At 43.4% G+C, this 22,938-nt stretch overlaps 1 protein-coding gene across 1 annotated transcript in view; it reads left to right on the top strand.

Moving 5' to 3' along the window:
- The first annotated feature begins 6,299 nt into the window (after positions 1 to 6,299).
- Positions 6,300 to 22,938, top strand: part of NFKBIE (NFKB inhibitor epsilon) — a 37,926-nt gene continuing 21,287 nt past the window's right edge. Inside the window, exon 1 of the mRNA XM_081325411.1 lies at positions 6,300 to 6,953. Within this exon, the coding sequence (XP_081181537.1) occupies positions 6,352 to 6,953 (602 nt within the window). The 5' untranslated portion in view covers positions 6,300 to 6,351. The remainder of the gene's footprint in view (positions 6,954 to 22,938) is intronic.

The raw sequence follows: 22,938 nt of genomic DNA, 5'->3' as shown, positions 1-22,938 counted from the left end.
ATGGGGACATTGTTTCCGAAGAACTGAGAGAAAGAATACTTAGAATTCAGGAAAGGACATAAAACTTGTGAAATTGTGCACAGAAGGAACTCCCCCAGGCATTGACAGATCCCCAGGAAGAGAAAAGAGAGGACGAGAAGTTAGCCTGGAAACAATGGATAGGAAGAGAAGAAAGGGATTAGCCTAGAACAGGGGTGTCAAACTCGCCACGTCACGTGATGTGACATATCACGACTTTTTCCTCATTGCCGGAGCTGGGGTGGGTGCCGTTTCAGCATGACGCATCCAGCCCACAGGTCGGCAGTTTGACACCCCTGGCCTAGAAGAAGAAACAACCTGAGAAGATCAAATGGGAAACGGATTTGTTCAAGAGTGACAAATGGCAAAGCTGTTAATTTATGAGCACTAGAAAGCTTACTCATGAGAAAGAGGTAGGCTAAGCAGATAAAAGAAAAATAAAGGACGAGATCAAAAAACTACAAGTGACAAAATGTCGAAAGAGAGAGGGCTCGTGGCTTTGGTAGCTTGGCCAAAGTGGAACTTCAGGAACGAAACTTTTAATCTGTTTTCATCTGTGATTTTATTTCATTTGATGGCTGGTAGAAGATCAAGGAAGAGACGTGCCCCATTGTGTGTCACCTGGGGGTGGATCATGGCTGAGAGAAGTGAAGAGGAAGAAGAGCCAACAGAATTGCATGAGCCATCAAGGGGGACCTTGAAGAGGAATCAAGCAACCACATCTGAGACTTTTTTTGCTATGACAGCTATGGCTGGGAACATATTTGCCAAGGCAAAAGTTGAACTGTTTGACTATGTATTGTGTGTTTGAAATGTGCTGCCTTTTCAAAGAGCCTTTCCCAGCTGTTGGAAGCCTGCTCTGATCAAGTTAGCACAATATCCTATGCCCACAGCTACCAGATGGCATTGGGAGGTCAGAAATACTGAATGTACAGATGTGGCTATCATAATAAGATTATTATAAATATAATATAATGTTTTCTTATTTTTAATATAGCAATAGCACTTAGACTTATATACTGCTCCATAGTGCTTTACAGCCCTCTCTAAGCAGTTTACAGAGTCAGCCTATTGCCCCCAACAATCTGGGTCTTCATTTTACTGACCTCGGAAGGATGGAGGGCTGAATCAACCTTGAGCCCTGTCAAGATCGAACTCCAGGCTCTGGGGAGAATCAGCCTGCCATACTGCATTCTAACCACTGCACCACCACGTATTTCCTACATTCTTATTTTTTCACTCACACATTTTAAAATATTTGTATTGTGCTTCTTGCCACCATAAAGAAACATAAGAGGTTTGAATAAATGACTAAGGTCTCTTCCAACCTTGTGATTCTATTATTCTTGTTCTATTCAGTCATTGCTAGCTCAGAATCCAATCATTCTCTGCTTTTCACATATGAATAGATAAATAAAAAAAAGTTTTAATGCAGTTTAGGCCTAACAAATTCCATCAAGCATCCATTTTAATTGGCTAACATGACGAATGACCCTGTGAGAATAATTCTAGTCCTGGACTCCTTCTGATTTATCTGCTAATTAAAAAATTCTTAATGAATCAAGTTATTTGAAGCCATATTTCTTATTTGGGAAATTTCTACAGTACACTTAGATTAATGGTTACTAACAGCCCTGAGAAAGACCAAGAAAGAATCAATGATCTATGAATTTTATGTTAGCTAATCTATTATGGTTTGTTTTACTTCCACTTAGCATGTTATATGAGCATAAACTGGTGCATTTTAAAACAATGATCTATGGCTTAACAAATTGTGATTTAAAACATTCAAAAGCCATGCTTAAGTAGAGCATGATGTACTGAAATATGTGAACCTAAATCTTTTTGTGATTTTTTTTAAATCATATATTCTTCTCCTGCTTACCTATATTTCCCCACTTTTCTGGAATCTACTCATAGACCTTACCATAAGTTAGAACGTACCAATAATCTAAACTGGTATACACAGACATACAGTTCATTGTTCAGTGTCATTTGTTTGACTTTGTATTAGAAACAAGCAATCAGAATAAATTGGGTATAGTGTGGCTCTGACTCTGTTTGTCATTCAGCAACTGAATAGCTGCACTCCGCTGGAATAGAAACTTTACATGGCTTAGAGAATATTACAACAATTCAAATAAGAAATCACTAAGGTAAATTAGCCAAAGAAAAATATAGTAGAAGAATCAGCTGCAGCTACAAGTTTGTCACTCTTGGCCACTGTGTATGTGTGCCTCCAGTGAAAAAGCTAATTGTGTGAGTCCCTTCTCCCCCAAGGACTGCTGATGACTGCTTCTTCCTGACAATGGAACCCCATCCTAAACAAACCGTCTTCTGACTTTCTGGATACAGAAACTACCTACAGTTTGTCTTCTCAAGAGTCAGTCTCACTACACTGGCCTTCATCAAGTGCATTACTCACTCCAGCCAAGCCTTAGTCCAGTATGTGTTTAATTTCACTTGGTTCAGCAAAGATGGCTAGGGAAGGTATGCTGGGTCTAACTGCATAAAGTTTTACAAGGAGGCATTGCAAACTAGAGCTGCATCAATCAAATTGGTCTTATTTGTTTATCAAATTTAAACGCAGCTTATCTCACTCTCAGAAGGATTCTGAATCTTGGCATGGACGTCAAAGTTCATGGGAGTTCATGGGATCATGAATATCTTGTACTTAAACAAGCCAAAACACCTAGGTCAGGGGTTTCAAACTGCCGGCCCATGGGCTGGTTGCATCATACAGAGGCCATGCCCACCCCAGCTCCGGCAATGCAAAGAAAGTTGCTATACATCACGTCACGTCACGTGATGTGGTAAGTTTGACACCCGTGCCCTATGGCAGGGCTTTTCAACCAGTGGTACAGGTACCACCTGTGGTACATTGGCACCTGGCAGGTGGTACACAACCATCCTAGAAAAGTGGTAGCGGGGGAGGGGAATGAGCTGAATCGGTGGCAGCACCACACAAGCCTGAGCGAGAGATGGCTGGAGCTGCAGGGCTGTCAGGGCTCAGCGGAAGCACCAGGATCAGCGCCAGCCTCCAGCTGGAGCTCAGTGCTGATCCTGGCTCTTCTGCTGAGCCCAGAAGAAGCGCCGCTCAGCTGGAATGTTGCAGCATCCCAGGGTCTTGTGATTTACATTCAGATGCTTGGCAACTGATTCATATTTATGACGGTCACAGTGTCCCAGGGTCATGTGAAGGGACCAAAACCTGCTGCAACCACCCAGCAGATGGGGGGAATAAAAACCAAACACCCCACCCCACCCCCACTGCCAAACCTCAACAGAATTGCTCACAACAATGAAAACCTCAGGTAGGAGGAAGAGCGCCGCCAGGCGGGCAGGCAGGTGTCTTCCTCGGCTGTGGCTTGGGGGGCATTTTTTCCAGTGCCATTGTAACTTCGAACAGTCACTAAGCGAACTGTTGTAAGTCGAGGACTACCTGTGCTTCATCACTTTTTTCCTTTTTTTGGGGGGTCATCAAGTTTTTGATACTTTGCTAGGCGACTGGTGGTACTTGGATGTTGCCATATCCTAAAAGTGGTACAATGAGTGAAAAGGTTGAAAAGCCCTGCTCTATAGGGTTTGGCTTAAATGATTAAGAAATCATTTAAGTATTCAAGCCTGTGTCTACTTTCAAGACCTTCTAACCTCTCAGCCACTCAGATTCAGTCTTCTTCCTACAGGTCAATTTTATAACTTCAATTATTACACGGGGGAGTCCAAGAAAAGGTTCTATACGGTTGTTTTCTGCAATTCAGCATTACTGTAACAATAAGGTCAGAGGATAAAAACTGAAGCCATTTTATACTTTAAAACCAGATTTTAAGGTGCCAATCTGTTAAACAGGATCAAGCAATTTGTTTGTACTAGCTTTAAAATTCGAGGGACGCGGTGGCTCAGTGGGTTAGGACGCTGAGCTTGTCGATCTGAAGGTCGGCAGTTTGGTGGGTTGAATCCCGAGTGCTGCGTAACAGAGTGAGCGCCTGTTACTCATCCCAGCTTCTGCCAACCTAGCAGTTCGAAAGCACGTAAAAATGCAAGTAGAAAAATAGGGACCACTACGGTTGGAAGGTAACAGCGTTCCGTGCGCCTTTGGCGTCTAGTCATGCCGGCCACATGACCACGGAGACGTCCTCGGACAAGCGCTGGCTCTTTGGCTTTGAAACAGAGATGAGCACCGGCCCCTAGAGTCAGAAATGACTAGCACGCATGTGCGGGGGAACCTTTACCTTTAACTTTAAAATTCACATTATTGCTTTGGTGGTATGTGATTTTTCTGGCTCCAGTTGGTAATACTGTGATGACTTTATTCACTCAGACACTGATGTCACCCTTCCTCATGGTTCACTGAATCATGCTTACTCAATTAACATAATTTCCTGGATTTATGCAACACAATGAAAATATTATGTGGACCAGGTTCATTCTACACACGTGAAGTTAAAGTATAGTTGTTCAGTTTAATTTAGTTTAGTAGAGCTGGCTGCTGCAAAACCCCAGAGCAGTAGTGAGTTTCCTGTAGGTCCTAAGGCAGTGCAAGAATTCTTATTGCACGTTATTTGCCAATATTGATCCTGGCTATAGGAGTTGCTGGGCTTTCTTTTAAAATATGAAAAGAAAGATGAAGAATGTTTCTAATTTTCATGCAAGTTACTGTTCTCTGCAACCGTCATAAATACGAGTCAGCTGCCAAGCATCTGAATTTTGATCACGTGACCATGGGGGGGGATGCTGCGATGGTTGTGTGAAAAACGGTCTTGAGTCAGTTGTTTTCAGTGCTGTTGTAACTTCAAAGGGTCACTAAATGAACTGTTGTAAGTTGAGGACTACTTGTATTTGCATACCATATTGAACACATGAGGCGGACTGAAAGAGAAATGGTTCCTAGATGTGCATTATTTGCATGCTTTGGTGGAGCAGTGGGCTAATGCCTCCTTAAGTAACACCAGCTGCCTGCAATTAGTGCAGGTTCGCATCCCACCAGGCTCAAGGTTGACTCAGCCTTCCATCCTTCCGAGGTAGGTAAAATGAGGACCCAGATTGTTGGGGGCAATTAAGCTGACTTTGTAATAATGCCGCTTGGGGTGTGTGTGAAAGCCCTAATAAGCAGGCATATACATAGAATGAAGGCTACTGCTAAGCTTGTAAGCCGCCCTGAGTCTTCGGAGAAGGGCGGGATATAAATGGAATTAAAATTAAAAAAAATGTGTTCATTTGTATAAAGGCTGCAAGAACCCAGATGCAGGAGTTCTCTGCTGTTTGCCACCCTATTGTAGTTGAAGATAGATCTGCAGAGGATCATTGCAGATTTATTAAGTTCAGCATCTAAAAACTGCCGAGCTGAGTTGCTTTCTAACATCTGCCCTTGCCCCACGTGTATTTATTCCGTTTAGTTAGAGCTGTAATTCAGTCAAGGCTGACCGGATCTCCAAACTCGACATTAAACTCTGAAATGTGATTTCTGTTTTCCTCTTAGGTTTTATAATTGCTTCTTTTTTTAAAAAAAAAATTGTTTTAACCGTTCTAACTTGTAAACATGAAGTGCTTTTAATTCTGTGTGTGACCAGCCCCATATGCTAAATAAATAAATCGGTGTGGGGGAAAGGAATTCCCAGTATAACACTCGACCTCAAAAATCAATACATTCGAAATCTCAGCGGCATCGTCTCAATGCACAAGTGCTATTCGAAAGAGTTCCATGTTAGCGCCTTCCTAAGGAGAAGAGGAGGGACGCGGTGGCTCAGTCGGTTAGGACGCTGAGCTTGTCGATCAGAAGGTCGGCAGTTTGGCGGGTCGAATCCCGAGTGCCGTGTAGCAGAGTGAGCGCCTGTTACTCATCCCAGCTTCTGCCAACCTAGCAGTTCGAAAGCACGTAAAAATGCAAGTAGAAAAATAGGGACCACTCCGGTGGGAAGGTAACAGCGTTCCGTACGCCTTTGGCGTCCAATCATGCCGGCCACATGACCACGGAGACGTCCTCAGACAAGCGCTGGCTCTTCGGCTTTGAAACGGAGATGAGCACCGGCCCCTAGAGTCGGAAACGACTATCATGCATGTGCGGGGGGGGGGGGGAACCTTTACCTTTAAGGAGAAGAGGACAAGTGTCACCTCAGGGCCGGACAACTGTTGTACTATATAACGCAGGGGTCTTCAAACTTGGCCCTTTTATGACTTGTGGACTTCAACTCCCAGAATTCTGGGAGTTGAAGTCCACAAGTCATAAAAGGGCCAAGTTTGAAGACCCCTGATATAACGGGTGTAGCCGAGCGGGTTCCAAGGCGAGCGGAGGAGGAAGTCATTTCCACGCGCGACGCCAGGCGGCGCTCTCCAATGGGAGGGGAAGAGGCGGATTTTATTGCGGCTGGGAGGAACGCAGGCGGAGCAGGCAGCTCTGCTTGCAGTTTCTTTACACAGGCTTTGGGTTTGCTCTGTTGTCGGCATGAGCTTTCCGAGGTTTTCACTTTCTCCTTGTTTTCGGGTGCCGGTCTCCTAAGCGCCAGGCCCCCCCGTCTCTCTTGGGGGAGAACCTCGTCCCTTCCTGCGCTGGGGACCATGTCGGAGCTCCGGAGCTACGGGGAGAAGAAAGAGATGCTGCTGGAAGGTGGCGGCGGAGGCGGCGCGTACCTGGAAGAAGGACAGTGCGACTCGGGTATCGATTTCATCCGTTCACTGCATGGCCAGCCTGGGGAAGCAGAGCCCCGCTCGCCGGCTCCCGGAAGGATCCCGTTGGATAAAATCCCTGGATCTCACAGTCAAGGCAAAGAGGAACCGGCAGACGAGAGGCTCGATTCGAGTTACGGCTCTTCGTCTATTGTGGAGTCCTTAACCGGGCTGCAAGGGGAGCCTAACCCCGAGAAGGAGAACGAGGAGGAAGAGAGGCTCAGGCAGCAACTGTTGGAGACCCTTGCTTTCCTATCCGAGGACGGAGACACGTGAGTGACCCCCAACGCGTCCCTATGTGCACTTGACAGCTGGACGATGTGTTGTTACGCGTTGCTGCGTGATTCTTGTATCTCTGTGTGCTTATTTGGCGTAACGAACCTTATCCCTGGCACCTGGAAGCTTAAGGGAGGGGGGAAAAAGGGGGGAGGGTTTGCTTTCCACACCACATTGGTGAGTTGGCCATACAAATAGGTGTCCTGCCTGCAGTCCCTCATGCACGTGTTATCTGCAAAGATGGAGAATACAGGAAAGACAGAGGCAGGGTTACAATATATCACGAGTTGGATAACTCATCTGTATTTTTCAAGGTGATCCAGTAGTTATATAGAATTATTGTGTCTGCCTGGGGAAAAAAAGAATAAGTTACGGTTTTTCGCCCAGTACCAAAATATGTATTTTGTCGGTTCCCATCTTATACAGTAAGAAGCCTAGTCAATATGCGCGTAACTGTAAGTGAAAACATGCAGACACACAGACGGTGAAGCTGAGGTTTGGAACAGATGATAGGAAGAGAAACAATTATGAAACCCTGCCCCTCCTCTCCCAACCTGCCATGTATTTACTAAATTCCTGGAATCAATGCTGGCTTGTGCTTCTGGTAATAGGAATGGCCTATGTGTTGTTAACCTGTCTGTATAGCTAGAAGCAGCTCTTGTGGGGACAACAGTCTACTCTGTGGAACGGACAGGTAGAAAGAGGCAAGAGGCTCTGGGAAGGTTGCTGAGGAAATCTACACAGGGTGATCTGACCTGAAACACTCTCCTAGCTAGGCATACTTTGGAGAGTTGGATGGGCTTCTTAGCAATAGTGAGTTGGGGCTGTCTTTGCAAGTTCTTCCTGACATTTTGCTCTAGTTCCATTCTCTTACTGTAAAGAGGTTAAGGTGTTCACTTTAATGATCATTGCCATTAAAATGCTCGTGTTTTTATAGCTTTCTTTGTAGGCTAAGACCTGGGATTTGATCATTCGATCCCCTTTTGTTCTCTGCTTTGATCCTGTAGATTTAGTTAACCTTTTTTTTCCTCTCCTGATGGGCCTGTTACATGTATTGCTAGTCTTACATACCCTAGAAGATAGGGGTTCATTCCTCAGCACATGGAGAATGCAATGCGTGGGCTTCATTCTTGGTTTCCCTAAACAGAACAAATAACGTGGTGAAGGATGATATATTATTTAATAACTTTTTATATTGCTTCTTATCCAAAAGCATTTGCATAGTAACAATACATTAAATAATATATCAACTACATGGGGTTAAATAGAAAAAAAAGAAACATTTCAGAGAAGATCTGAATGCATGAGAATTGGGGCCGGTTTGAATTATAATCCCACACATCTGGAGGACACCACATGGGAAATATTGAAATATTTTCTTACTTGCTTCTGCACCAAGTCTCTTGTCCTTTCCCTTGCCTAATTAGTTTCCTCTTCCTTCTCCAGCATTACTGATGTGATAAATGGGGGGGGGGCAGGGGCTGAGTGAATCACAAATCTTGAGTGGAGAAAGGCTTTGTGGGAAGAAAAAGCAGCTGCCGTTGCTTCCATGGTTCATTCTTGCTTTATTTTCTCTGCTAGGAAGGGGACCAAAAAAAAGGGGTCTTCAAACTCTGCCCTTTTATGACTCATGGACTTCAACTCCCAGAATTCCTCAGCCAGCATGCCTGGCTGAGAAATTCTGGGAGTTGAAGTCCATGAGTCATAAAAGGGCCGAGTTTGAAGACCTCTGAAAAGCAATGGGAAGAGGGTGCAATTGGGGCTAGGCGAAAGTCATGTATTTTAAGAGCTTCAGGCTCTTGTCCTTATCTCCTTTCTGCCTGAAATTCTTCCTGTGCTGCCTCCCTCTGCTTTAGACCTTTTCAGAAGCACTCTTGTGTTCTGAAATCCAGACTAGCTTTGCTTATCGCTTTGGGCATCTCTAGTTTTCCTAGTTGTGCTAACCTTCTGTGCTTTTCTCTAGCTATGCAGAGTTTTCAATTGTGGCTGAGCTGGCTGGCTATAAGAGGCTTGTTAGCAGGGCTTTTTTTCTCATTGAATGCTCAGAACGGAGTTCCGGCACCTTTTTTGGATGGAACCTTGTAGGGTAGGCAAGGCGGGCTGTATGACATGTGTGAGTTCCGGCACCTTTTTCTTTTACAAAAAAGCACTGCTTGTTAACCAACACTCAGAAGAATATTGGGTTGGTGAAGGCTAAGGGAAGAATGGGGATGAATGCTTCTAGTCTGATCAGATATTTGCTCATGATGAGGAAACTGGAGGGGGGGGTGGAATTTGTGCTTTTCCTTCCTGTGGTCTTTCCTAGTTTAAAGAACTGGGAGCAAATACAGTATATACTTCTCTTTATAAAGGATATCCTATTCTTCTCTTCCTCCTTTGAAATGAAAAAAAACACACAACCCCTTAAAATCTGTATGTATGTTGAAGAAGCATGGTGTGTGTGTGCCTTATTCCTGCCAGATCCATTGAAAAGAGTAGCTGCTAGTTTGGTGGGTGTGTGGCCATCCGGGCGTAACAAAGCTAGAATTCTTTTTATTCACTATTTCACAGCAATGGACAATTATCGCTTCCTCGTGACAGTTCTAATGATGAAAGAACAGGAGTTTGTGGCTTCAGATCTCTACTTCCTGTTTTTTTATAGTTCCATAATGAAGCTGGTTCTTGAAGGCTACCATTTGCAGCTGATCACTCTGGAACAGGGCAGCTACATAGCATAGCTGGCTGGGGAATTGTGAGCACTGAAGTCCACGAGTCTTAAACTTGCCGAAGTTGGATATCTCTGCTTTTAATAGTACTTTTTTTGTTGTATAATATGTGAATCAGTCTGATTCTCGCACGTGTCAATGTTAGGTGATGATCTTTATATTGGAATGACAGATAGTAGAAACATGGAAACTGTTTAGTATAGGTTTACTAATATTTATTTCTAAGCTACGGTAGTAATCCATTCAGACAACTCTAAGCAGGATATGTGAGAATTCCTGTTATGATAACTTAAAAGGATTTTAAAACTATGTTCAGGGCTGCTTCGTGCATATTGAATCAATACACCAGCCATGAGGCATGTTTTTCAAATGAATTAGGTCTTGAATGTCAGTTGGAAGGATAGTGAAGGTTCTGTGGGAACTGGATTGTCAAAGCATGGAAATGGTGGTAGTAAGCAGGGCTTTTTTCTCATAGAATGCTCAGAACGGAGTTCCGGCACCTTTTTTGGATGGAACCTTGTAGGGTAGGCATGGCGGGTTGTATGACATGTGTGAGTTCCGGCACCTTTTTCTTTTACAAAAAAAGCACTGGTAGTAAGAATTGGTTTCTATCATAAATCCCCCTTCTGCCTGGCAGCCAGCGCATGAACTGAGCCTCTGAAAAGAGATGGGTTAGGATTCAGGGGTAGGCAACCTTGGCTCTTTTATGACGTGGTCTTCAACTCCCAGAATTCCTGAGCCAGCTAAAGTCCATGAGTCATAAAAGATCCAAGGTTGCCCACCCTTCGATTAGGTCATCATGAATGTAAATTAAGTTAACTCAAGGATGATGGGGCAGCAGCAGAGGGGACTAAGTAGTGTCCTGAAGTCAAATTTGGGCATTATTGATGATACCAAAATACGACCCATTTTGATTTTGCATTCTGCAGATCAGAGTTTGCGGATCAGAATATGTATGATCCTTAAGACCAAACTTTTTGTTCTGACTCTTCAGAGAAATTGGAAGGCGCGCTTACTTTATTTTAGCAAGCATTCCATTATCCTTTCAAGAGACAGTGAAAAAGCTGGGAAATTGAAACACGTGTTTCATTTGCTGGTTGAGCTCCGGATGGCCCCCGACCTTCGCTCCTTCCGACGCGATCTAAAAACCTATTTATTTGAACAATCCGGCCTGGTCTGATGGGTTTGGGGTTTGGGGTTTGGGTTTTAGCATGTTGTTGTTAGTTGCGAAGTCGTGTCCGACCCATCGCGACCCTATGGACAATGTTCCTCCAGGCTTTCCGGTCCTCTGCCATCTTCTGGAGTCCATTTAAGCTCACGCCTACTGCTTCAGTGACTCCATCCAGCCACCTCATTCTCTGTCGTCCCCTTCTAGTGCCCTCAATCTTTCCCAGCATTAGGCTCTTCTCCAGTGAGTCCTTCCTTCTCATTAGGTGGCCAAAGTATTTGAGTTTTAGCTTCAGGATCTGGCCTTCTAAAGAGCAGTCAGGGTTGATCTCCTCTAGGACTGACCGGTTTGATCGCCTTGCAGTCCAAGGGACTCGCAGGTTTTAGCATAGTTTTTAATTATTGTATTATATTGGGCATAATTACCGTATATACTTGAGTATAAGCCGAATTTTTCAGCCCACTTTTTGGGCTGAAAAATTCCACTTCGGCTTATACTCCAGTCAACAAAAAAACTTACCGAGGACTTGTGTGCGGCCGAGGCTTTGGTGCTTCTGGGATCGCGCGCACCTCTCCCAAGCCACTGCCGTCCGAGACCTGCCGAAGTTTGGGGAGGTTTGGGCGCCTCCCCAAACCTCCCCAAACGTCGGCAGGTCTCCGTTCCTCCTGCCGACGTTTGGGGAGGTTTGGGCGCCTCCCCAAACCTCCCCAAACGTCGGCAGGTCTCCGTTCCTCCTGCCGACGTTTGGGGAGGTTTGGGCGCCTCCCCAAACCTCCCCAGGTCTCTGTTCCTCCTGCCGACGTTTGGGGAGGTTTGGGCGCCTCCCCAAACATCGGCAGGTCTCCGTTCCTCCTGCCGACGTTTGGGGAGGTTTGGGCGCCTCCCCAAACCTCCCCAGGTCTCCGTTCCTCCGCGCAGACCTGCCGACGTTTGGGGAGGTTTGGGTGCCTCCCCAAACCTCCCCAGGTCTCCGTTCCTCCTGCCGACGTTTGGGGAGGTTTGGGCGCCTCCCCAAACCTCCCCAGGTCTCCGTTCCTCCGCGCAGACCTGCCGACGTTTGGGGAGGTTTGGGCGCCTCCCCAAACCTCCCCAGGTCTCCATTCCTCCTGCCGACGTTTGGGGAGGTTTGGGCGCCTCCCCAGGTCTCCGTTCCTCCACGCAGACCTGCCGACATTTGGGGAGGTTTGGGCGCCTCCCCAAACCTCCCCAAACGTCGGCAGGTCTCCGTTCCTCCTGCCGACGTTTGGGGAGGTTTGGGCGCCTCCCCAAACCTCCCCAGGTCTCCGTTCCTCCTGCCGACGTTTGGGGAGGTTTGGGCGCCTCCCCAAACGTCGGCAGGTCTCCGTTCCTCCTGCCGACGTTTGGGGAGGTTTGGGCACCTCCCCAAACCTCCCCAGGTCTCCGTTCCTCCGCGCAGACCTGCCGACGTTTGGGGAGGTTTGGGCGCCTCCCCAAACCTCCCCAGGTCTCCGTTCCTCCGCGCAGACCTGCCGACGTTTGGGGAGGTTTGGGCGCCTCCCCAAACCTCCCCAAACGTCGGCAGGTCTGCGCGGAGGAACGGAGACCTGGGGAGGTTTGGGGAGGCGCCCAAACCTCCCCAAACGTCGGCAGGAGGAACGGAGACCTGCCGACATTTGGGGAGGTTTGGGGAGGTGCGCGCGCACCTCCCCAAACCTCCCCAAACTTCGGCAGGTCTCCGGACGGCGGCGGCTTGGGAGAGGTGCGCGCGATCCTGGAAGCACCGAAGCCTCGGCCGCGCGCAAGTCCTCGGTAAGCTCCGGGCGGTCACTTGCTTCGCGTCTCCTGAGGGAAGGGGGGGCGACTGGAACGGGCGTGTTTCCTCGCCTGCTGGGCGCCGTGATTTGCCCGGGGAACGCGCAGGCCCCGAATGGCAGCGTGGAGCGAGGAAGCGGACAGCCAGGGCTTCCCCGAGAGCCGCGGCCACACAGGGTATTCCTGTGTATTCAGGCTTGCAAAATGGCGGATCGAGCCTCTGCTGGCGGCGGAGGCTTGCAGAGCGCGGATCCAGCCTCCGCCAGCGGCGGAGGCTTGCAGAACAGCGGATCGGCTTATACTCGAGTCAACAACTTTTCCCAGTTTTTGGGGGTGAAATTGGGGGTCTCGGCTTATACTCGAGTCGGCTTATACTCAAGTATATACGGTATTTAATCTTTTTTAACTTTTGTATTTTGTATTTTGATATTTATTGCCCTGTACACCGCCCTGAGTCCTTCGGGAGAAGGGCGGTGTAAAAATTTAATAAATAAATAAATGCGTGATTATTTTTTAGTGCTCTTCTACCGCCCCTCTCCCTGCCCTGTAAGCCAAGGGTCCTTTTACCCCTGTAACTCTGCATTTGTGTTTCTTTTCTGTCATACTTGGATTGGGGGTTTTTTTGCTTGAGGGATGAAATGTTCTCTTTGAGTTCTAAGTTCAGCCCAGCTTGAATTCCTACTACGCTTATCTCCCACTCGGAATTCAGGTTCATATAGAGCAGGGGTCTTCAAACTTGGCCCTTTTATGACTTGTGGACTTCAACTCCCAGAATTCCTCAGCCAGCGTGTCTGGCTGAGGAATTCTGGGAATTGAAGTCCACAAGTCATAAAAGGGCCAAGTTTGAAGACCCCTGTTATAGAGAGCTCAAGCTTGCAATAAATCTTTCTACAGGCAGTCAACTTACAACAGTTCATTTAGTTCGAAGTTACAACATTGCTGAAGAAAGGGACTTATGGCTATTTTTCACACTTAACAACCATTTCAGCATCCTCACGGTCAAAATTCAGAAGATTGACAACTGGTTCATATTTATGACGGTTGCAGTATCCCAGGCACACGTGATCCCATTTTAGCAACCTTCTGAACAAGCAAAGTCAATTGGGAAGCCAGATTCGCTGAACAACCTTATTACTAAATTAATAACTGAAGTGATTCACTTAACAGTTGTGGCTAGAGAGTTCATAAAATGGAGCAAAACTCACTTAACAAACATTTCACTTAGCAACAGAAACGTTGGGCTCAATTGTGGTCGTAAGTCGAGAACTACCTGTACCTATTTGAGCTGTCTGGATCTTCTGATTTTCCTGGTGCTTGGCAGGTTGCTTCCAGCTTTCCAACACAGAACCTGCTCTCCTTGTCGGACAGGGTTCTAAAATAACAAATACCTGCTCTCAACAGTATTTATTTTTATTCATCAAATTTAGAGACTCACTCGCAGCAACTCTAGGTGGGTTACAATTAAATTGGCTATCTTCTTTATTATGCAGTACCTGGAAGAGGTCAGTTGGTGGAGAAGGAAACTACTAGGAAAAAGAAAAGAAAATCAAAAGGCAATTTATTTAAATGAGAAATTCATTGCTTCTTTCTAGTTTAAAGGTTATTAAAGAGTTCCTGTGGAAAAGTGAGGAACTGCCCATAGCAAGGCAAGTAGGCAAGTGAGTACAGTCAAAGGTTGCTGTATCAGGTTCCATCTCGCCTCATTTGTAGTAAGTTGATTTTTTCCCATAGACTTGCCCTTTCCTATTAAGACCTGGCTCTTCGAGCTCTCTGGCCCAGGCTGAGAATTTTAATTTTAGTTTTAATTTTAATTTTAACTGGGATTTTACTTATGCAGGGACGAATATAATTTTTTTAATCTGTTTTTAACTTTTGTATTTTTGTTTTTAATCACCCTGTAAACCGCCCTGAGTCCTTCGGGAAAGGGCGGTATATAAATGTAATAAAATAAATAAATAAATAAATAAATAAATAAATAAATAAATAAATAAAACCACAGAATTTAATTTTAAGGTATGCCAGAGTTAATCCAGAAACCTGGCTGATCACAATTTATTCTGAGCATGGAAACTAGAGATTATCTTGCAAACTGTTTGGGCAACAAGACTCTAAGGCCAGTAAACACCAGTTTGCCAGCAGCCATCTTCTACTTACAACTAATACAGGTAGTCCTCAACTTACGACCACAATTGAGCCAAAATTTCTGCCGTTAAGTGAGATATTTCCTAAGTGAGTCTTGCCCCCATTTTATGACCTTTCTTGCCTCAGTTGTTAAGTGAACCACTGCAATTGATAACTTAGTTAAGTGAATCTGGCTTTCCCGCTGACTTTGCTTGTCAGAAGGTAGCAAAAGGTGATCATATGATCTTGGGACACAGAAACAGGTCATAAATATGAGTCAATTGAACACGCATCTGAATTTTGATCACACGACCATGGGGATGCTGCAAAGGTCATAGCCATGAAAAATGGTCATAAGCCACTTTTTTCAGTGCCGTTGTAACTTTGAATAGTCACTAAACAAACTTATACGTCAAGGACTACCACAAGTAGAAGTGGCTTTGTTATTTTCTTACCACACTAAAACAAATAATGGAAGAGCAGCAATTGAAAAGACTACAGTGCCATGCAGATATTTGCCCGGACAGCACTTTTGCAGACTATTGAAAATTGGTGACAGTTGTGGAAAAACATGAGAGCTACCAGGTAACTTTTAACAAGATGTGCAGCTGTGATTTAAATCTTGACAGGAGGCAACCAATTATTATTTTAATTGCAATTATAGTGCCAGGAATCAGTGCGTGTGAGTTCATCTTTCAACTGGATATTGGATATCCAGTGCTCGTTGACCAAAGATATGGAGAACCACTTGTGTTTCTCCCTCAGAAATTTAAAGTCTTGGATCAGTGCCAGGAAGGAGAAGAAAACCATTGATTGTTGTCCCAAGGGCCGGGATTGACAACAGGATTGGGTGCTCTCCTTTTCCTAAAGAGATACCCAGAAGGCCATCTTAGTGTGGCTCTTTGCTTTGCTTCAGAGAGAGGATTAGTCGATGCAGCCCCCGCTTAATAAAGCATGGGATTCCCCCAACTAAGTAGTAATCTGAGAAACTGTATGGAAACTGTTGTAGCTATTTTGAATATGCCTTGAACTCTAGTGGGAGGAGGAGGAGGAGATGTCAGGGAAGCCTAACACTGTAGCTCTACTGACTGGTAGGAAATCACATGACAGCTGCTCTAGAATGAAGGTGGAGTAGAAAATGGGAAGGTGACAGGGTTTATTTAAATCTCACTTTGGGGGCTTTTTTTCAGTTTTCATGTGGTGCTTCCTATACATCACAGTACTTAAGGCTGCTTTGGCTTTCATGCAGCAAGTGGAACATATGATTGGGAGAGATGTGCACGGTTTTACTTAGCCTTATGGTAAGCACATATTCGTTAAATCCTTATTTCCATGATACATTTATGACTGAAATAAACCTGACTACCTTCAGTGAATCCCTTCATTATTCTAACATTGTAAACTAAGCATATTACTTCTGGGGGGGGGAAATTAGTAATCCTCTACAATAGTTGAGATAGGATTTTGTCATCTGGTCTTCGTGTGAGCAAGCTGATAGAAACCATGATGTGTGAGCATCAGGTGATACCTGCAAGTTTCAAAACATGACTGAAGGTTAAGTGGGGGAGATTCGCACTCAAATTTTGACCATGAATGTTAAAGGGGGGACAACTTTGCATAGCCCTTCCCTGCCCCCCCCTTCACTGCATGTTTGACTTAAGGGATCCTTCACATTATTGTCAATCAGAATGTGTTGTTATGTGGAGAATGCTAATATGCTAGTATTTACATGCAAATTTTTTACATGTATTGTCACTTCACATGGCTAGTAAATGTGTGGGCAGTAAGAGGAAAACAAAGCTAACCTCACAATATTTTCAGTGTATGAAGGATTGATATAAAATCATTTAGAAGTTCTCAGCCATGTACACTACATGTTTTCTTGACTGTGCAGAAAGCTGAGCAAAATTTCATATTACTGTAAAGGAGATCTGTGGTAGCCTATGGTAGCAAAAAAAATCAGAAATCTAGTGTTACTTTTCTAACTAACAAATGTTATTAAAGGGAATAAAATTTCATGGGGTACTACTTCATCAAATGCACAGAGTAGCTACACTAATGTAGGATTTAAATTGGGTTGAGATGGGGAAGAAAAGAGGGGAAGACAGGATGAGTATGCAGAGGCAGGTCACATGTGGTGCCTGTCCTTATCAATCAATTGATAATTAAACTTAAAATTGTTGGACTGCCAGCCCTGAAATGACCAGATTGGTACGGTCCAAAAGAAAAAAATGAGATGCTATGTGAAACATCCCTAGAATGTTTTGTACATCTGTTGTGTACCATGTCATATGAACAAGACACCTTAAATAATAATTGCTAGAATCTAGCCGTGGTGGTGCAGTGGTTAGAAAGCAGTAAAGGTAAAGGTAAAGGTTCCCCTGCACATGTGTGCTAGTCATTTCCGACTCTAAGGGCCAGTGTTCATCTCCATTTCAAAGCCAAAGAACCAGTGCTTGTCCGAGGACGTCTCCGTGGTCATGTGGCCGGCATGACTAGACGCCAAAGGCGCACAGAACACTATTACCTTCCCACCGTAGTGGTCCCTATTTTTCTACTTGCATTTTTACGTGCTTTCGAACTGCTAGGTTGGCAGAAGCTGGGACGAGTAACAGGCGCTCACCCTGTTACGCGGCACTCGGGATTCGACCCGCCAAACTGCCAACCTTCTGATCGACAAGCTCAGCGTCCTAACCCACTGAGCCACTAACTCTGCATTTCCATTGGCAGGAGTTTTGATCCTGACTGGCTCAAGACTGACTCACTTTCCATCCTTCCGAGGTTGGTAAAATGAGGGCCCACATTGTTGGGGGCAATGTACTGGTTCTGTAAACCACTTAGAGAGGGCTGTAAAGCACCATGGAGAGGTATATAAGGCTAAGTGCTGTTGCTGTTATTGTCTAGAAACGTAATAAATAAATAACAAACAAATAAATAACTGCTGCTAGGGAGCATTGTGGAAGACACTATTATCCTTCTGTTTATGTTTGGGAACTTCCTGAGTAGATCTCCGTGGTCTACTACTATGCAGGATTTAATTTGCTGGATAATATTGGCTGTTGGCCTTATCTAGCTTTTTATCTGCAGAAGCTTTTGTCTGTTGCAGATTTTCTAATTCCATTTCAATTTAACTTGGAATTTACAAATTCCTGGTTGATGGATGATCCCTACCTGGAGGAAGATGGGAATGTAACTTTGCTCTGTGTTATATTGCTGGATGATAAATGTGGGATGGCATGGTGACATAATAATTTTGTTCCTATTTGAAAGATTACTTTCAAGAAAAAGAAAATATAATGTGGATAGTAGCTTGCAATGCTCCATCAAATTCATTTTAATTTTCATAACCCCATAGTGTTATATGTAATTACTGGTTTCTAACATATAATGCAAACGTAAGGATTACCGGTAATATTATACAAAACTAAAAAATTGCAGTGAGGTATCAGCAGATGATATTTAGCTGTATTTCTGTGTGTCATGATAGTTGGGCTATGGAAGTTCCTAGATTTGGCTTTGAGGATCATAAACATTAACTGAATTGCAACAAGACATGCATTATTTATATATGTCTATGGAGATTATCCAGGAGATTATCCACCTTTGGGACATCCAGGCTGTCCCAAAGGTGGCTTTCCAAAAGGCAACTGAACTTTCTTCGTTATTGCTTGAAAATGTTTCGCTTCTCAGCCAAGAAGCTTCTTCAGTTCTGACTGAATACTGGGGAATGGAAGGACTGATATTCTTTGCAATCATTTGGTCATTAGCACTTCGAAACTTCGAAGGTCAGTTGGTGGTTAGCTCTCTGAGAGTCGTTGAGGCCTCTTGGGGGTTTATCTGTACCCTCAGAATGCAAATGGGTGTGGAGCCTTCTTGGTATTGCTAAAAGGAGTATGTTGTAGACAGGCGATAGGTGGCATTGTATTCTTCCCCCTCTGTTTTTTTTATTTTTTTATTTTTTATCCCATTTATATCCCGCCCTTCTCCGAAGACTCAGGGCGGCTTACACTCTAAGCACAAATCAATGTGCTTAGCAATAGCCTTCATTCTATGTATATGCCTGCTTATTAGGGCTTTCACACACACCCCAAGCAGCATTATTACAAAGTCAGCTTATTGCCCCCAACAATCTGGGTCCTCATTTTACCTACCTCATTTTACCTCCCTCCCTCTGTTGAGGGAGGACTGTTCATGGATGGTCTCTTTTACCCCTCTTTTAAACTAATGGTCCTCTCTGTCCATAAAGTGGATTTTGCTGTCTTCAAAAAAGTGACCTTTGTTTTCCCAGTGCTTTGTTTTTCAAGAAAAAAAAGCTAAGAAAGTGCAGCTGCCTTTTGAAAAGCACTTTGGGATATGCATTATGGATAGTTTATCCTTGACAGGAGAAGGGATTACCTGATCAGCCTTGAGCTCCAAGTAATACCTGTTGCTTATTGTGTGTTCTGTCAGGTGGACTGATGACCACTATAGCTGCAAAAGGGCAGTCTGGTTGGACTCTTCCATGGCTTAGGGACCTCTTAAGTGGATTACTGTGAGGAATGCTCTGCAGCCTGGAAGCTGCACGTAGCTCTTAGGAGACATGCTTTTAGCATCCCGTCTCTTTATAGCCTACCCTTGCAGATCAGTCTGGAAACTGATGCTGCTATAGAGGGTGGCTGCCAGGATTTTAACTGGACAGCCAGTTGGAATCATTATATTCTAACTGAGAACTGCAGTGGTTGTGTGCTTGCTTCTTACCGCAATTCACTGAACTAGAGCTGCTGCTAGTTTCTAAAGCCTAGGTGGTTTATGGCATCATTATCTGTACATCCGCCTAGAGTCACTTATGGAGAGGTAGCTGGCATATAAGTTTAACAAAAAGTTAAATGTGCTCAACTCTTAAGAACATCTGGTGATGATGATCCCCACGAATTGTCAGAAGGAGCCTGGTAGCAGCTTTTTGGATTAACATTTACTAAAAGAGAAATGCTGTCACGAGCTGCAGCTCACTTCATCAAATGCAGCCAAAGTTATATGTTATATTATATGTTTAATAACATATATTAGTTGGAAACTCATTATATTGTGCTTATTTACACACTTGTTAATATTTGGTATAACTTCTATACTAAAAAGATTACAAAGTTTTCCCCCCTCCCTCTATAATTATATCTGATTAGGCAGTAATTTAGCTCTGTTTCAGTTGACATTTATTATTTCTTCTGCTTGTAGCTAAATAGTTTCAAAAAAATGAAAATATTAGATATCACATAGATTTATTAGCCATATTAGGTTCTTCCGAATCTTGTGTAAGTCCCTCTCCAACAAGCCTTGTACAATGCGCATCCTTATTTATTTTTTCATTTTCTTATTCAAATATCTATCTTCTAATCTGCAGCTGTTGTTCATGGGTATTTTTTTATTCTTTTAATAGCAACTTTATCAAATTGTGACAGGAGTTACATATTGCATATACAGGATTCAATTGAGTTTTCCTGAGTTCAGTTGCATGTTAACTATTAGAAAAGCATGTTTATAAAAGGACACTAGCATATAATATCTAGCATAAAATTATTAAAATGACCATTGGTACTGTATGCTAAGAAAATGAGCAGAATTGGCTTTAAATGGTAAAGTATGAGTGGCTAGGCAGTGGTACAGCTAACTAAAACCCACCTCCATCTGATTATAACTTCATCATGTGTACAACTAACATTTCTTTTTTCTCTGCTTGTCCTTTAGTAGCCTAAGCTTTTAGCATACTTAATTATAGTCATGAGAACTAGTTTGGTGTAGTGGTTAAGGCAATGAGCTAGAAACCAGGAACCTTAGACACAAAGTCATGTGAGTGATCTTGGGCCAGCACCTCTCCCTCAGCCCTAGGAGGAACACAATGGCAAACTGCTTCTGAAATGTTGCCAAGAAAACTTTTAGGGACTTATCACCAAGAGTCAACACTGACTCTTAGGCACAACACAAACAAACAGACTCATTATACACTCTCCTGCTATTTACAAGGCTGGTATAACAACCATTACCACCACCTGCTATTTTTATAGGCCTGCTGCTATCTTTACTTGTTATATAACTGACAGTGACTCAGTGAGAAAACTTATTAAATTCTCACTATTCACCATAAGGCTAGAGAGCTGTTTATTGTTGACAATAATCCATAGTCTGATTGCATATATAGCACTTTCCCAGAATTTAATGTGTAGCATGGTAATTACACAGTGATATAAGCCACCCAGAGTTAGTTTGTATAGTGAGACAGGCAGCGTATAAATTTAATAAACAAACAAAATATGAAAAGTAGGATACTCCTGAAAACATCAACAATAAATCAAATATGACACTATTCCTATACCTTCTAATGTGGTTGCATTTTATCTCAAGTTCCTTCTTTTCACATTATCCAACAAAGATGTAGGCACCTTTCATAAATATTTATTTCTATATTTAACCTCACTAGAACTTCACATATCCAATGTGTTCTTTGCTAAATTGAATGTAAGTTTCCAGAATATGAGAAGGATATTGGAGGAAATGAATACAGAAACTGGTTGAAATAGTTTTGACATTTAAAGAACATAAATATGTTTGTGAAAGGTGCTGTTGACCCTAATTTTCTGATATAAATTTTCTGATACAAGAGTTATAAATGCTAAAATATTACAAATGTTACTACTGGAAAATATCATTCCTTTGCAGAAGAGGTCAGAATGATGACCTTAAAAAAATTAACACAAAGGAAGCATGGAATTCCCCTTCTGCTTTTTTTTTTAGAGAGATGATTGTTGAAACAACAAATTCAATACTTCCTTCCTTTTGTTTTCTTACTATTATTGTTAATGGCTCAAATGTTAGTATTGTCCAGTTTCAGGAGAATCACATAATACAATCTGCTTTTAGTAATGTGATTTCTTGTATTTTTTAAGTTGGCTGAGTCCAATGAGAATTGAAGGCTAAAACAACCAGGGGCATATATATTGGGAAGGCTTGTATGTACTTCTAATTTCACATATATTATTAAGCCAACAGAATTGAACCAATTCAGAACTGAATCAGTAGAACATTTGTCTTGGATCCAAAACAACCTGAACTCAGTGCTCAATGTTTCTAGTTAGGGTGAAATAGTAGTTGGTAGAAATAACTGTGTCTGGGGTCCTAGAGTCCACTTGCCAATCAGAATCAATAATACCTGACTTACTATGATATTATTTAATAAACGTTTAACAGAATAAGAGAGAGCTCCTGATTAATCTCTTCCAATTCTCCACACATTGCATTAGTAATCTCTAATACACCAATCTCAAAGATGTGTTGGAATTATTGCTCTCAAAATTTTAAGCCCTGTGTTGTAGCCCAGACAACAGACAGTTCTGTACAGATGATCCCTTTTGCCTTAAGCCTGGCTTTCTCTAACCACAGTGCCATTACAAAGAAGTTGACATTTCTTGCAGACTATTCAGTTGTGAAATACACCAAGAATTGCTGAGCTACTGTCTGAATATCAATGCTGAATGCACCTCTGCTATTTTGTAATCTGAATAGTAGTGAGCTGCATGTTGGAAGATTGTCTCAGAAAGGAAGGATATAGAGGAATACATGGGACATCTTAGGTATCAGCGAACTAAAATGGACAGGAATGGGTGAATTTAATTCAGATGACCATCAGGTATACTACTGTGGCCAAGAATCCTTCAGAAGAAATGGAGTAGCCTTCATAGTCAATAAAAGAGTAGGAAAAGCAATACTGGGATACAATCCTCAAAATGACAGAATGATCTCAGTTCGAATCCAAGGCAAACCATTCAATATCACAGTAGTCCAGGTCTATGCCCCAACCACCAGTGCTGAAGAGGATGAAATTGACCAGTTCTATGAAGCACTACAGCACCTTATAGAACTAACACCAAAAAATGATGTTCTTATCATCATGGGGGATTGGAATGCTAAAGTAGGAAGCCAAAAGATAACTGGAATAACAGGCAAGTTTGGCCTTGGAGTGCAAAATGAAGCAGGGCACAGGCTGATAGAATTCTGTCAAGAGAATACGATGGTCATAGCAAACACTCTTTTCCAACAACCCAAGAGACGGCTCTACACATGGACATCACCAGATGGTCAACACAGAAATCAGATTGACTATATGCTCTGCAGCCAAAGATGGAGAAGCTCTATACAGTCAGTAAAAACAAGACCAGGAGCTGACTGTGGCTCAGACCATGAGCT

Source organism: Vipera berus (assembly GCF_964194415.1).
Source record: "Vipera berus genome assembly, chromosome: 1".
Lineage (NCBI taxonomy): Eukaryota > Metazoa > Chordata > Lepidosauria > Squamata > Viperidae > Vipera > Vipera berus.
The sequence above is the reverse complement of the archived record's forward strand: the minus strand, read 5'-3'. Positions and strand labels throughout refer to the sequence as shown.